The sequence below is a fragment of the Peromyscus californicus genome, unplaced genomic scaffold (assembly GCF_007827085.1).
Source record: "Peromyscus californicus insignis strain IS unplaced genomic scaffold, ASM782708v3 Scaffold_4__1_contigs__length_199733344, whole genome shotgun sequence".
Lineage (NCBI taxonomy): Eukaryota > Metazoa > Chordata > Mammalia > Rodentia > Cricetidae > Peromyscus > Peromyscus californicus.
Genome location: NW_026294562.1, coordinates 101,609,984 through 101,626,334, shown reverse-complemented (window position 1 = coordinate 101,626,334; position 16,351 = coordinate 101,609,984). Strand labels below are relative to the sequence as shown.

Here is a 16,351-nt window from a genome sequence, read left to right as displayed (position 1 = left end):
CTGTAGATTTCCCTTCAATAATCTCAAGAGATCTTACTGGTAGCATTGTGCTTCCTTATATTACAGAAGCAAGACCCCAGTCTCCATAACTTGTCAGAAGAGGTCTATTTAAGTCAGGCTTCCGTAGAGCTGCTTTATTCCTGAGATGTGAGTGACCTTTTTGGTTTTGTGCATGACGCCTGACTTAAGCAAAGGAGGGTTTATTGTGGCTTATGGCTTAAGGGGCTACAGACCATCATGGAAGTCATGCCAGTGAGAACGGAAGGCGGCTGGTCACATTGTACCTGTAGTCAGGAAACAGATTAAAGCTGTCACTCAGCCTGCTATCTCCTTCTCCCTTTTTACTCACCCTGGGACCCCAGTCCATGGGTGTGCTGCTCACAGTCAGAGTGGATCTTCCCTCTTTAGTTAAACCTCTCCAGAAACAACCTTAGCAGACATGCCTAGAGGTGTGTCTCCTAGGTGATTCCAAAACCAGTGGAGTTGATAATAAAGACTAACTCATCATACTGGGAGAAATCTCCCGATTCCTTTATATAGTCTTCATAGAGGACAATGCCTAGTAGAAGGATTTGGGTTCTGATTCCAAACCCATCACTTCAGGGCAAGTCATTAATCTCTTTTGGGTCTTGAGGTCCTTATCTGTAGAAATGAAGAAAATAATAATATGTCATCGGGTTACTGTAAACATTAGTTTGAAGAAACCATAAGAAAGTTTAGGATTTGGCCAGGCCTGGTGGTACACACCTTTACTCCCAGCACTCTAGAGGCAGAGGCAGGCAGATCTCTGTGATTTCAAAGCCAGCCTGGTCAACAAAGCTAGTTTCAGGAGAGCTAGGGCTGTTACACAGAGAAACCCTGTGTTGAAAAACAAAACAAAAAACAAAAACAAAAACAAAATCCACCACCTGTAGCTAGAGTTTTCCTGCCTGGCCCACAGTCAGGGCAAATCTCTCTCACCTGCCAGTCCCACAGCTGCTCAGACCCAACCAAGTAAACACAGAGACTTATATTGCTTACAAACTGTATGGCTGTACCAGGCTTCTTGCTAACTGTTCTTACAGCTTAAATTAATCCATTTCTATAAATCTATACCTTGTCACGTGGCTCGTGGCTTACCGGCATCTTCACATGCTGTTTCTCACCATGGCGGCTGGCAGTGTCTCTCTGACTCAGCCTTCCACTTCCCAGCTCTATTCTCCTCCTTGTCCCGCCTATACTTCCTGCCTAGCCAATGGCCAATCAGTGTTTTATTTATTGACCAATCAGCAACACACTTGACATACAGACCATCCCACAGCAACCACCACCACCAAAAAAAATCCAAACAACCCCCCCAAAAACCTTTAGAATTTGAAAAATGCATGTTGCAAATTAAATACTTAGAAATGATTTATTATTTTAAGTGTATGAGTGTTTTGACTGCATGTGTATATGTATCACGTATGTGCCTGGTACCTGCAGAGGTCAGAAGAGGGCATCAGATCCCCTTGGAACGAGAGTCACAGATGGTTGTAAGCCACCATGTGGTATGCAGGGGATTGAACCTTGGTCCTCTGCAAGAGCAACAAGTGCTCTTAACTGCTGAGTCTCCTCTCCAGCCCATTTTTTCTTTTCTTTCTGTTACAGTTACTGATTTATTTGAGACAGGGTCTCTGTAGATAAATTGGGCTACCGCAAAGTCATAATCTTTCTGCTTCACCTTCCAAGTGCTGAGATTATATTAATTAGATATTTGATATCATGCATTGTATTCTTTACTGTATGTTATAGATGGGCTCCAATATCCACTGAATGCACAGTAAAGCAGTGTCTAGGCTAGATACTAAATCTAACATCCAGCAACTTTATAGCCTCAGTATTCACTTCCAAGGAAGTGACAGAGGATAACCTCTGGGCCAGAGCAGCTGCACCTAGCACTAGAATTTAGCAGACCTTGGTTAGGCACTTGCTGTGTGCAGGACACTGTATCTGGGCAGGTGATGTCACCATTCCCCTTTAGTCTGGAACTCTGTCTGGGTGATTCTGCCTCGCTCACTTCTACATCCTACTATTTGGTGTGGGCTTCACATAAAGTAGGGCAGCAGCAGATATTTTATCAATGAATGAATCAATGAACATTTATTGAACATTGACCATGTGCCAGGTCTGCAATTGGAGACATTCTAATTAGTACAAGTCTGTAAGGATAGTTTATACCCCCATTTGCAGGCGAGGAAACAAAAGCTGAAGGAGTACAAGGCTCAGAGGTGAGGCCGAGAACTGGGCCCATCTCCCTACCTCTAGCAGTTGCCCCACGGTGGTGTTCAGGACTCCGGGTTCCCGGGCACTGTTCCCTTGCCCCAGGCCTTCCCTGATCTGATTGAGGACTCAGGTGGCAAAAGGCCTCAAAGAAACCAGAAATAGAAGAGTAGGTTTTCTAGTTTATACACAGCTCTAGAGCTCTGTTACTTCCCCACACAGGATGTGAGTTAACTCAATGTAAAACACCTGGGTCCAAGTCCCACTTTTCCATCTTTTGGCCAGAGGCAGTAGGTTATCTGGCAAGTTCCCCTGGTCTAGGCAGGCCTCATGGACCTTCCTTTTTTGCCTGAACTGTGTTTCTGAGAACAGTTACCCAGGACTGCAAGTTCTGTATTAAGCGTGGGGGGAGATCCAGCTCACATAACGGCTGTGTGTGGATCTGAGGCTCAAAGCAGGTGCTGAGGAATGAGGAAGAGGTTTTTCTACTATTCCAAGCAACCCAAGAGAGACTGATGCCCACTCCTCCGGTGGTCTGGATAGTAGAGCAGGAAGGTTCCTGAAGGGGATCCTCCTGAGATATGAGCACTGTCATTGTTAGGTGAGGCTGAATTCATCCAACTAGTTCAAGGTGGGTTGACTCAGAAGTCCTCAGTTCCAGACAAGAGCTTCCTTCAAAAGTTCCCCCATGGCTCTTGTTGTCACTCTGTTCTTATTCTTCACCCACTCCTTTCCTTTTTTTCTCCTGCCGTGCCGGTGATGAACCCAGGACCGCTATGGCGGCTAGGCATGGGCTCTAACACTGAGCAAAGCCCACTCCCCACCCCAAGTCCTTGCTTATTTCTTTATAACCCATAGAACCCTCCCTGATTCAAGGAGTCTAGTCATGCCACGTGACCTTGAGACCCTCTCCACTTCTCTGAGGATACTAGCCTTCCCATCTGTGATATGGGAGTGCCCGACTTAAGAGCTTTTCCTTCGTTTCCAGTCGACTCCACGTTCTCTGGCTAAATGCTCTGTAATGGAGGACCATTCACTCCTTTGCCTAGCAATTTTAGGTTCTTCCCACCTGCCCTCCTCCAATGGCATAGGCCTGGCACCTGCGGCCAGTTGTAAAGGGACTCATTCATGCTCAATTTCTCAGTGCACATTTAGCTGACGAGGAGGGAGGGTATCGGAGGGGAAGCAAAATCGGAATTCTCCTCGCTACCCTCTCCTCACTGCAAATAATCCCACTGCGAGCGCAGCCCCCCTACTCCCGAGAAATCCCATACAAACGGTGCAGTCGCACACGCCGGGCTGGAGGCGGGGGGGGGGGGGGGGGGGGGGGGGGCGGCCTGTGCGCGTGCGTCGGCGCAGAACCCCCCCCCCCCTCCCGCCCACGTGCGCGCTCCCGGGAGGAGGCGCGCGCCCCCGCGGGCTGGCGGGAAGGCGCGCGGGAAGCCCCCAGCTGCCTTCTCCGTGTGGGGGGAGGGAGACTGGGCAGCGTCTGGAACGTTCCACTCGCAGAGAGAACCGGGGGGGGGAAATCTCCCGAGCCCCGCTCCCGTTTCCAACCTTCCCCTCCGCCGATCAATCCATGAAGTCTCCCCCCCCCCCGCTTCTCACACCGAGATCCGCAGCCCCGTGGCGCCGCCTCGCTCCCCGTGAAGCAGGCGGTGGCCAGAAGCGCTTCCCGCGGCCGCCGGAGCGGGGCGCTGTGGCGCGCGCCGGGGCCGGAAATTCCCGCGGCCTGAGTGGTTGGCGGAGCCCTAGCGGGGAGCGCAGCCCCGCCTTCCTCCTTCCCGGGCCGGGCGGGGGCGTTGGGCACCGCGAGGGCCTGGCTGCCCGAGCGGGTGGCGGCGGGGCTGGGTGGGGTGGGGGGCGCCCGCCGCGTCAGCCAGCTGCAGCCGAGCCGCGGCAGGCGGCAAGCGCGGACCACGGCGGCCGCTCCTCCTCAGCCGCCCGGCGAGCCGCGAGCCCCGCAGCGCCCCCGCTCGCGGCCCCCGCCCCCCTGGCCGTCCCCGCCTCCTTCCCTCACACACCCCCCGGGCCGCCCGGGCCCCAGGCCTTCCCGGCGCTCCTCCTCCTTCTCTCCACACTCTGCTGCGACCCGGGTGCTGCCGCCGCCGCCGCCGCCGCCGCCGCCGTCCGCCAGCCTCGCTTGTCTCCGGGGCAAGTTCTTCTCCTCCTCAGGCTCTCCTTTCACACACACACACACGCGCGCGCGCGCGCGCCCTGGCTCGCTGGGCCGCCCCCTTTTCTCCAGCCCTCCTCACCCTCGCAGTCCTTTAAACGCCGCCGTCGGGGGTGGGCGGAGGATTGATGTCCCTTCAGCATCATGCAGCCGCCGCCGAGGAAGGTAAGGGCGCCGCTGGCGGGGGGGCTTTGGAGATTTGGGGTGGTGGTGGTGGTGGTGCGTACAAAGAACGCGGCTGGGGAGACCGCTGCGCCCCCTCCCCCTTCCCGCAAGGGGCCGTGACCGCTCTCGCCTCTTGGCTTGTCACTGAGTTGCCGCCTGCTCCAGGCAGGGGGTCGCGGGTGAGGTGTCTTTCCGACGGAGGGGCGGCCGGTGCTTGTCCACTGCACTGGGGAGGACACCCCCTCCCCCCTAGACATTCGCTGGAGTTTTTCGGGCATGCATATGTGTGGCTATCTGCATGGCAGTGCTGCCCAGTGCAAAGTGCATTCTCGGGGCTGCACGGAGGGCAGGGCGGGGGAGCTCCTGTAGGTTTGCAGAGCCTTGTACGTGTAGGATTGTTTGGTCTGTGCCAGGTTCGAGTCCTCCGGTTGCTTGTCGACACCCCACCCATTGGCACATTTGCGCGCGCGCGGGGGGGGGGTGTTGTTTCAAGTCTAGCCCCAAGATTTGGCCTGTTTTTCCCACGGGGCTGCGGAAAAGAAGTTGGTACGGTCACCGCCCTCCCACCCCAAGGGAAAGCAAATTAAGGATTGACGGGTCCTGCCCCCCCCCTCAGCCCCGCCTCCGGCTAAGGGGCCAGGGCAACGGTGGAGCTTCCAGTCTGAAAGCCCGAACCTGGCGATGCGTGGCTTGAGCACTACGGCTGGGGTTTGCATGGCCTGGGTGGCAGTGACGGGTGCTCTGGGGCTTGCCAGCAGCTTCCCCGCTGTGCCGCCCTTCTCTACCTTTCCCGGCGGCTGAGGCTGTGTCCTTGTCTTTTGAAATCTTTCAGATGGATACTAGATACCTACTCTGAGCAGTGGGTAGAGACAGTTATATCCTCCTCTCGTGGGCAAACATTGGCCACATGAGTAACTCATCGGCTCTGTTTCCTTTCCTTTCCCTTTCTTAATCTGGGTTTCTCCAGTTAACTCATTCCCCCACCCCTTTTCCCCTGCACGTGTACCCCACCTCTTATGTATCTTTGCTCTGGTGGCCAGGATTCCACCATAATCGCAAACCAATTGCAACCCCCGGGGTCCGGCGTGGCCGGGGAGGCTCCGGCCAGCTGGCTTTGGCGGTTCTCGCTGTTTGAAGTGGGGCTGCCACCTGGCCTGGCTTACTGGGTTAGTTTAAAAGCCCTGCATATGCTGGAAGGTCACTTTTGCGTTCTCCTTTGTGAGAAGGAGATTGTGATTTGATGCGCTGTCAGAGTGGAGGGCATCATTCTGAGACGGTGTGCCTCCTTGCAGCCATTATGGAATATTTTATGTAGTTTATTCATGCATATTATTTCATGATTGTGTAAATTTCAGTCGCTAGGTGTTAGATACTGTATGATTTCTTTCATCTGTGCTCACTGCTCCTGATGGTTAATATTTGTATCTTTGGCAAGAAAGAAGGCAAAATGACAGTTTGCACTCTTTTAAACTGTAATTTTTAGATTTCTGAATTTTTATTCAGTCCCTGTTTTAGATTCTTTGGCTAACTTTTTTCATTAATTAATAAAACTAGGTGGCAAATAATGAATTTTTTAGTCTTTAGGGAGAGGAAAACTGGAAGTATACGTTCTAACAAATACTGTTTTCTTAAGTAGTTTTTCTTGTTCAAATTGTAGTAAAAGCCTTCATAAATGCATGCTGTGTTTTAGGTGAAAGTTACACAGGAGCTGAAGAACATTCAAGGTGAGCAGATGACAAAACTTCAAGCCAAACACCAGGCGGAGTGTGACTTACTTGAAGATATGAGGTAAGATCACAGTAGAGCGTTGGAGAACCTCAGTATCTGCCGCTGAGGACCTTTGAGTCGCCAAGCCCCAGGATCTGATGATGGAATTTCCTTTTGGATTTCCTGCTTTCAGGCTGCAGAATTTTGACTCAGCTGGAAGTCAGAACTGGAACTAACACAGTGCGAGCTTTCCCTCAGTGTACACATGCTATTGAGAAATAAGGGCCTTAAGAGTCTGTCAGTTTGAAACGCAGCTGAAAATTCTTGCATCTTTTCACCAAGTTATTTATTGGCTTTAACAGTTCTGCACAGACTTTTAAGCTGACACTTATGGTTAATGGTTAATATCTGGGATGAGCCAGTTACCCCAGATAATTTAACTGTTTGTTAAAACATGGCAAGTATAACTTTGTTTAAATGCACAATTCAGTGAGAACTAATTGTCATGTTTTCATACCTGTATTCATAATCAAGGGAACTCTGAATTGAATAGGTAAGATATTGCGCTAACATTGTGAGAATGAGTGTTAGAGCTGAGCATAGGAAGATGGACATGGGGGCACAGATCTGGAATCTCAGTAATTCCAGCTCTCTGGAGGCTGAGGACAGAGGAGCACAAGTTCAGGGCCAGCCTGGACTTCAAAGGGAAACTCTTTTTCAAAAAAGGAAAAAAAAAAAAAGAGGATATTGTAAAAATGAGTAGAAAGTAGGAATTATTTTATTTTATTTTATTTATTTATTTTTTTTTGGTTTTTCGAGACAGGGTTTCTCTGTGTAGCTTTGCGCCTTTCCTGGAACTCGCTTTGGAGACCAGGCTGGCCTCGAACTCACAGAGATCCGCCTGGCTCTGCCTCCTGAGTGCTGGGATTAAAGGCGTGCGCCACCACCGCCCGGCTAGGAATTATTTTATTAAAGGAATTGCCACTTTTTAAAATTTTATTTTATTTATTTATTTTTTTAATTTTATTTTTTGAGACAGGATTTCTTTGTGTAGCTTTAGAGCCTTTCCTGGAACTCACTCTGTAGCCCAGGCTGGCCTTAAATTCTCAGAGATCTGCCTGTCTCTGCCTCCCAAGTGCTGGGATTAAAGGCGTGGCCACCACCGCTTGGCTTAAATTTTTTTATTTTTGTGGGACAGGGTCTCTCTCTTATAGTCCTGGCTGTTCTGGAACTGACTGTGTAGACCAGGTTGGGTGGAACTCACAGAGATTATTCTGCCTCTGCCTCCCAGTGCTGGGATTAAAGTCCTTCACCACTTGGCTGGAGAGATGGCTCAGTAGTTAAGAGCACTGGCCTTTCTTCCAGAGGACCTGAGTTCAATTTCCAGTGCCTACATGGCAACTCATAATTGTCTGTAACTTTTGTTCCAAGGGATCTGACATGCTCACACAGACATATATGCAGACAAAACACCAGTGTACATAAAATAAATAAGTCATCAAAAAAAAAAAGTGTGCACCACCATGCCTGACCTGCCACCTGTAGTACAAGCTGACAGTTAAACAGATATGTTTGTAAAGGATAAAAGATGATTTGCATATTCAAATAGAGCAGCTCCAATTCTTACTCTTATAATACAGTTATCAAATTAGAATTAGAGTTGTAAATCATCAGTTGGCTATTTTTCCCATAGTAACATCATGTTCATGAAAAACATTACCATATATTGTTAAGATAAAATTATATATGTTTTGGATAGCTAAGCTATTTATGGCTGCAGGACTGGCGGGTGAGAGATTTGTCCTGACTGTGGGCCAGGCAGGACTGGAGAAAACTCCAGCTACAGCTCAAAGATTTTTTAAGAGATTTTACTCATGCTTACTTTAGATACTTTTTATGAGCATTTCTTCTATACAGATGTCTTTTTAGGATTTCCAAGGCATATAAATGTTTTCATTCATTTTGAATGCACCAGGGTTGCTTTTCTGACTGGAAAGAGCTCTATTTCAATTATGAATTTGTTTCTCTTTTAAAATAATTGTTTAATATTTTTTTTGTGTGTGTATGTGTGTGTGTGTGTGTGTGTGTGTGTGTGTGTGTGTGTGTGTGTGTGTCTTTTTGTGTATATTCCATGTGTATGTAGGTACATGTGGAGACCAGAAAAGGGTGTTGAATCTCCTGGCGCTAGAGTTGCAGGCAGCTATAAGCCACCTGCTGTGGGTGCTGGGAAGTGACCTCAGGTCTTCTAGAAGATCAGGAAGTGCACTTAACCACTGAGGCATCTCTCCAACTTCTTGTTTGTCTTTTTATGTCCTTCTCTTTTGTTTTCTTCTTATGGTCTCATGGTGGGGGTATTTGCTTTTTTTTTTTTTTTTTTTTTAAAGATTGTATTTATTTATTATGCATACAGTGTTCTGTCTGCATGTATGTCTGCAGACCACAAGAGGGCACCAGATCTCATTATAGATGGTTGTGAGCCACCATGTGGATGCTGGGAATTGAATTCAAGACCTCTGCAAGAGCAGCCAGTTTAACCTCTGAGCCATCTCTCCAGCACCCAGGGAATTTAAGTTGTACTGGTCATTGAACCCCAAGGCCTGGTATACATTAAGCATGTGCTGTATCACTAGGATACATTCATAGCTTCCACAAGTAAGGTTTTGGATTAAAAGATTACTCTGCATGATACTAAAACTTGATATTGTTAAAAATTCAGTTTTAGACATCTGTTAAGCCTACTAAGATATTTCAGATACATCTCTAGATAAAAGAAGTAACCAATTTTTAGAAAGATTTCAGGAAGGAAAAGTTAGTGTGTAAGTAGAGATTTTTTTGTGTGGCATATCATGAAGTCTCATTGATGGTGTCATCTGAGGACTTCTTGATTTCACCGTTCTTTTTTTGTTTGTACCATAGTGCAAGAGCTTAAGGTCAAGAGTCTGGACATTGTAGTTACTCAGTCTTGGATTTCTGTCCAAACTCCTTTTTTTTTTTTTTTTTTTTTTTTTTTTTTTGAGACAGGGTTTCTCTGTGTAGCTTTGCGCCTTTCCTGGAACTCACTCTAGCCCAGGCTGGCCTCGAAGTCAGATCCTCCTGCCTCTGCCTCCGAGTGCTTGGGATTAAAGGCATGTGCCACCACCGCCCGGCATGCCCAAACTCTTTTACTTATTATCCACACTGACTTTTGAAAATTGACTTAATCTTTCTAAAGATTAAGAATGGGCAATAGTATCGTTCATCCTTATAGACTATGCAGATCAAATGACAGTATATACAAATGCAGCATAATTCATCTAGGTTGATACAGGTTGTTGCTCCTGCTGTTGCTACTGTTTGAATTTTTTCTAATTCATCTGCTCTCCTTTGCATTATTATAGCAGTATTCTAATTGTCACAGCATTGTCTTCATGTTTTCCTTTCTTCAATCTCTCTTTAGTAGTATGTCTTCCACAGTGTGATTAGTTCCTCTTTCTGTGGCTGTCTAGATAAAGGCCCAATACCTTGTTATAGTATAATGGCTGCAGACCTTTTTTGGCTTGATTATTACCATTTTATGTATTGTTTTTCCTTGGCCACTCAGGACATCTAATTATCTGTATACTCTATAGTTGTGGTTTTCTTCCTCCTCCTCTTTTTCTTTTTGGCATTTTCATGTAAGTTTTTGTTTTGGAGCCTGGACTAGTCGGGAATTTACTCTGTAGGTCAGATTGACCTTGAATTTGTGATTTATCATCCATCTGTCTGCTTCCTGAGGTCTGGGATTATAGGTTTCTCTGTGTAGCCTTGGCTGTCCTGGAACTTGTTCTATAGACCAGGCTAACCTCAAACTCTCAGAGATCTGCCTGCCTCTGCCTCCTGATTAAAGGTATGCACCACCACCACTGCCAGGCTGACCATGGTAGCTCTTAAAAAAGAAAGCATTTAACTGGGCTGGCTTACAGTTTTAGAGGTTTAGTCCATTGTCATCATGGTGGGGATTGTGGTGGCATCCAGACAGACATTGTACTGGAGAAGTAGTAGGAGTACTACATTTGGATCTACAGGCAGTTAGGGAGAGAGAGACACATACACAGAGCCTGGCTTGATCCTTTGAAATCTCAAAGCTCACCCCCAGTAATGCACTTCCTCCAGCAAGGCCACACCTACTAATCCCTCCCAAATAGTGCCACTCTGTGATGACTAAGCATTCAAATATGTGAGCCTGTCGGGGCAATTTTTATTCAAACCATCACAATGTGCTTGTGTGTTCCTGTGCAGGTAGAGGTTGATGTTAGGTATTTTCTCCAGTTGTTTGCCATCTTGTTTATTTTGTGTGTAGGTATGTGGTGTGTGTGTGTCCCCCCCATGTGTGTCTCCATGTATGAAGGCCAGAAGTTGTTGTCAGGTGTCTTTCTCAGTCATTTCCATTTCAATTATTGAGAGATAGGTTCTGTTCCTGAACCCCAAGATTACTGATTAGGCTAGTTTAAATAATCCATCTCTGGGATAACAGACAAACTGCCAGGCCTTGTTGGCTTTTTTATGTGGGTGCTGGGAAACCTGAACTCTAGTCCTCATGACTGACAAGCACTTTATCCACTGAGCCATCTCCTTAGCCCTTCTCCATCTTATGTTTGATACAGGGTCTCTCACTGAACCTGGAGCTCATTGATATAGCTTGACAGGCAGGCTGGCCAGCACACCCTAGGGATCTTCTTGCCTGTCACTTTTTAGGCAAACACCACCACATTCTGCTTTCACATGTGTGCTGGAGATCTGAACTCAGATCCTCATCTTTCACGGCCCCATAACTATTTTTGACATAAAGTATATCTTTATTATATGTAAAATGTGAGCCTGTCGGGGCAATTTTTATTCAAACCATCACAATGTGCTTGTGTGTTCCTGTGCAGGTAGAGGTTGATGTTAGGTATTTTCTCCAGTTGTTTGCCATCTTGTTTATTTTGTGTGTAGGTATGTGGTGTGTGTGTGTCCCCCCCATGTGTGTCTCCATGTATGAAGGCCAGAAGTTGTTGTCAGGTGTCTTTCTCAGTCATTTCCATTTCAATTATTGAGAGATAGGCATGGTAGTTTATGCATGTAATCCCAGCACTTGGGAGACTGAGATAGGAGAATTGCCATGAGTTTGAGGCCACCCTGGGTTACAAAGCAAGTTTCAGACCAATTTATGCCACCAAGTGAGACCTTGTTTCAAAAAACCAAAACCAACCAAATAAATAAAAATTTAAATGCAAGAGTCTGGTAGTGTACCAGGCATTAGCAGAATATTTTAAAGGAATCAATGCACTCTTTTTTTTCACTCTCATATAATTGTAAGTAGCATATACCATTACTTGCTAAAACATGCTTTTAGGCCTCTCAGTCTTAGTGTCTGCGCTGGTTCAAAGATGCTTTTGGTTTGACTCATTTTGTGAAATAAAGTGATCATGCCATGTGTCATCAGATATTGTTACACAATTAAACTTCTACTTACACAGAACAGAAGTGCTGAAGATTTTCTGTAGTTTCATGTAATAGGAAAAGCTCTATATTCCCTCTGTGGAAATATGATACCTTATTGAATGTGATAGTTGTGTCTATGAGTATCCTTAAGAATACATTTTAGCCGGGCGGTGGTGGCGCACGCCTTTAATCCCAGCACTCGGGAGGCAGAGGCAGGCGGATCTCGGTGAGTTCGAGGCCAGCCTGGGCTACCAAGTGAGTCCCAGGAAAGGCGCAAAGCTACACAGAGAAACCCTGTCTCGAAAAACCAAAAAAAAAAAAAAAAAAAAGAATACATTTTAAGCTGGGCATGGTGGCGCATTTAATCCCAGCACTTAGAGGAAGAAAGCAGACAGGTCTCTGAGAGTATGAGGCCAGTCTGGTCTACATAGTGAGTTACAGGATAGTCAGGGCTATGTAGAGAGACCCTGTCTCAAAAAACAAATAAGCTCTGCTTGGCGGTTTACACCTTTAATCCTAGCGTTTAGGAGGCAGAAGCAGGTGGATCTTTGTGAGTTCAAGGCCAGTCTGGTTTATACAGTGAGTTCTAGGATAGCCAGGGTAGTTACAGAGAAACCCTGTCTTGAAAAAACCAAAAACAACCAAACCAAACCAAACCAACAACCACAAACAAACAAACAAGAATACATTTTAAGACAGGCATGCTGCATTGTTACCATGCCTGTAATCCTATTATTTGGGAAGCAGAGGCAGGAGTATCTCCATCAATTTGAGGCTGTCTTGGTCTACAGAGTAGTCCCAGGTCAGCTAGGGTTACATAGTGAGATACTGTCTCAAATAAAACCAATATTGAAAAACTCAAGAAACAAAACAGGCATTTTTTAAGAGCTGGATATGGTACCACATATCTTTAATCTAAGCACTTGGGAGACTGAGGCAGGATTGCAGAAGTTTGAAGTCATTCTGGGCTACATAGTGAGTAATTCAAAACAACCCCAAAGCTTGTAAACCCCAAACAAACAAATCCACCTGGAGGCTGCCTGGGCTACACTGTTAAAAACTCAAAAAAGCAAAACCAGGGGCAGGAAAGATGACTCAGTAAGAACACTTGCTGAATGGACCTGTCTTCCATTCTCAGCACCAGCATAGTGGATTATAACCTTTGGTAACTGCAATTCCAGTGGATCTGACACCCTCTCTGGCCATTGTGGGCACTGCATACATGTAATGCCCATACATTCAGGCAAAACACTCATATATATATATATATATATATATATATATATGATGAAAACAAATAAATCTTTAAAAACAAAACCAAACAGTGCATTTTACAGAAATGTTTAATTTCCACAGGAAGAGCTAAGATGTGATTGTTTTTATGTTGTTTATAAACTCACTACAGCCTATAAAATACTTCAGATAAATAAGACAAGTTGTTCATCTGAGAAAAACAAAACAAGGACTGGATAGTTGACTCAGCTGTTAAGAGTACTTGTCAATCTTGCAGAGGACCCAGCTTTGGTTTCCAGCACTCACACAATGGCTTACAACCATCTGGGACTCTAGTACCAGGGGATCCAGTGCACTCTTCTGACCTCCATGGGTACTGCATGCATGTGGTAAACATACGTACATGCAGGTAAAACACTCAGACACATAAAACAAATAAGACTTAAAAACACAAAACCCCACTTCACTATAGGTTTGTCAGTTGGCTCAGCAGGTCGAGTCACTTGCTGCTAACATTGTTAGCAGGAGTTTGATCCCTGGGACCCATGTGGTGGAAAGAACTACTGCAAGTTGTCCTCTGACCATCACATGCCTGCCATGGAACCTGCAGGTGAGAGTAGATTGGTAGATTGGCTTGTAAGTTCACTTAGCATAAACAGGTAGCCATTTAGAAATGATAGGAGTTAAGATGTGTCTTGTGAGCTGGGCATGGTGGCACATGCCTTTAATCCACCACTCAGGAATCTGAGGCTGGCAGATCTCGGTGAGTATGAGGCCAGTTCGGTTTACACAGGGAGCTCTAGGCCGGCCAGCCAACGTTACATAGTAAGACTGTCTCAGAAACCAAAATGAAAAAAAAAAAATCTGCCTTGGGTAGAATTATGCTGTATAGGATGTTTTAAACCAGGTTCACCTAGGAGAGATGACTCAGCAGTTAAGAGCACTGATAGAAGACGCAGGTTCTATTCCCTGCACCTATACCGAGGCTCACAACCATTTGTAACTCCTGTTCTGGGGGACATCTGTTGCCCTCTTAAGACCTCTCCAGGTCCAGCATGCATGTGGTATGCTTAAATTCAGGCAAAACACTCAAACACAAAATAAAATATATTTACTTTAAATAAATATTTTTAATTTAAAACCTTTAGAAAGTGTAAGGTTATGTGTGGCTTTTTAATATGCCATGTGATAAACACATTAGTAGATGTAACTCCATTATGCATCTTCAGGTTTTGGATACCTGTGAATTTGTTTAGAGATGAGTAGTATGGAAACTTTAATTTGATTTTCCTTTAATCCTGACTTCAGCTGTCATGATAATCTTGTTTTTCAGAGTGTCTCCCTATTTCCCTAAGCTAGTACAGAAGTAGCTCTGTATCAGCAGCAGGTGACTTTTGGTACACTGAGAGATAGATCTCCAAGCAGTCACTTTAAGTAGTAGAATACAGTATTTCCTGCTCAAACACCAGTTTAGGCTTCTGGTTTTCTTTCTCCCTCTTTTCCCTCCAGTGTGAGTTGAGTCTGCGGAACAGTTTTTGGATTTTTGAGCATTTCAGTTTATTTATATTATAAAACCTCCCAAGTGGAAAAATTTTAAATTGTTTTTGAGATAGGCTCTTACACTATAGCCCAGGCTGGTCTTAAACTCCTGGTAGTCCTCCTGATTTTCCTCCCAATTGCTGGGATTCTAGGCATGTTTTTTTATCATGCCTGACTTCTTTTTCTTTCTAATATGAAGGAATGATGAATAGTAGCAATGCTTTTCTTTGTTTTTGTTTTTTGAATGGGTCTTTTTTTGTTTTGTTTTGTTTTGTTTTTTTCAAGACAGGGTTTCTCTGTAGTTTTGGTGCCTGTCCTGGATCTCACTCTGTAGACCAGGCTGGCCTTGAACTCATAGAGATCCGCCTGGCTCTGCCTCCTGAGTGCTGGGATTAAAGGCATGCACCACCACCACCTGGCCCTTGAATGGGTCTTATTGAGCTTTTGAAATAGCTCAGTGGGTCCTTCTGCTGAGCCTAATGACTTGAGTTCCATCCCTGACACTTAGATGTTGGAAGGAAAGATGAACTGTCCCAAGTCCAGGTTGGCCTGGGGCCTCCTTGTGTAGCTGAAGATGATGACCTTGACCTGATCGTTCTGCCTCTGCCTCCTTAGTGCTGGCCTTCTAGGCTTGCACACCATGCCCCATTTGTACAGATGACGTTTTTATGATGTTAAAAGAAGCTAAAGAGCAAACCTAAGATTCAATGAGATGTGAACAGGAGAATTTTATGCCAGATGTGGCTGGTTCCCACCACACTCCCTTCTTATCTTCTGGAATCTGAGGGGAGGAGGCCAATTAGGACAGTCCTTTCCTTTGCTGTCCTCCCTTCTCATTTCTTTAGGGGTGGGTTTTTGAACGTCACGTGTTAGGAGTGAAGTCTGAAAAGGAAAGGGAATTCATTTGTTGTTAATCAAGGACATTCCATTCTTTGCAGAGATTTCATACTGATGCATTTCCTGTTGAAATTTACTGTCAACAGTGGACAAGCATACTTTACTTTTTGTTGTTGTTTTAAGACAGGATCTTCCTACATAGCCCTGGCCAGCCTGGTACTTGCTACATGTATCAGGCCAGGCCAGGCTTGCAGTGATTCTCTCACTTTTACCCCTTGAATGCTAGAATTACAGATATTTGCCACCATTCACAGCCTGTTTTTTTTTTTTTTTGTTTTTGTTTTTGTTTTGTTTTTTTCCTGAGAAAGGGTTTCTCTTTTTAAACAATCCTCCCCCCACCAATCCTGGAACTTGTTCTGTATATTCTATAGTCCAGGCTGGCCTTGAACTCTGCCTGTCTTTGCCTCCCAAATGCTGGGATTAAAGACTTGCGCCACCACTACCATGTACCTATACACACTTGTTTCACTTTTTTTTTCCTTAAAGGAATAAAGGCTCTTGCCACCATGCCTAACCACCTGAGTTTGATCCCAGGGACTGACATGGTAGAAGGAGGAAAAAGTGTGCTGTGGCTTTTTTTTAATTTGTAAAAATTTTACTTTACGTACATTGGTGTTTTACCTGCATGTATGTCTGTGAGGGAGTCCAATCCCCTGGAACAGGGGTTACAGACAGTTGTGAGCTACCATGCGCTGCCTTATGGGTACTGGGAATTGAACCCCAGTCCTCTGGAAGAACAGCCAGTGTTCTTAACCACTGAGTTATCTCTCCAGCCCCCCACCTCTAAAATTTATTTTTGTTTATGTGCATTAGTGTTTTGCCTGCATGCATGTTTGTGTGAGGGTGTTAGATCTTGGAGTTATGGACAGTTGTTAGCTGCCATGTGAGTGCTGAGCATTGAACCTGGGTCCTTTGGAAGATCAGTCAGTGCTCTTAACTGCTGAGCTATCT

General features: G+C 45.7%; 1 protein-coding gene across 3 annotated transcripts in view; it reads left to right on the top strand.

Moving 5' to 3' along the window:
• The first annotated feature begins 4,322 nt into the window (after window positions 1-4,322).
• Window positions 4,323-16,351, top strand: part of Fchsd2 (FCH and double SH3 domains 2) — a 210,499-nt gene continuing 198,470 nt past the window's right edge. Inside the window, exons 1-2 of one of the 3 annotated variants that reach the window (XM_052714083.1) lie at window positions 4,323-4,582; window positions 6,273-6,370. In XM_052714083.1, coding sequence (XP_052570043.1) covers window positions 4,562-4,582; window positions 6,273-6,370 — 119 coding nt within the window. In that variant the 5' untranslated portion in view covers window positions 4,323-4,561. Of the gene's footprint in view, window positions 4,583-6,272; window positions 6,371-16,351 lie in introns of those variants that run through there. The other 2 variants (XM_052714084.1, XM_052714085.1) reach the window with 2 other exon arrangements.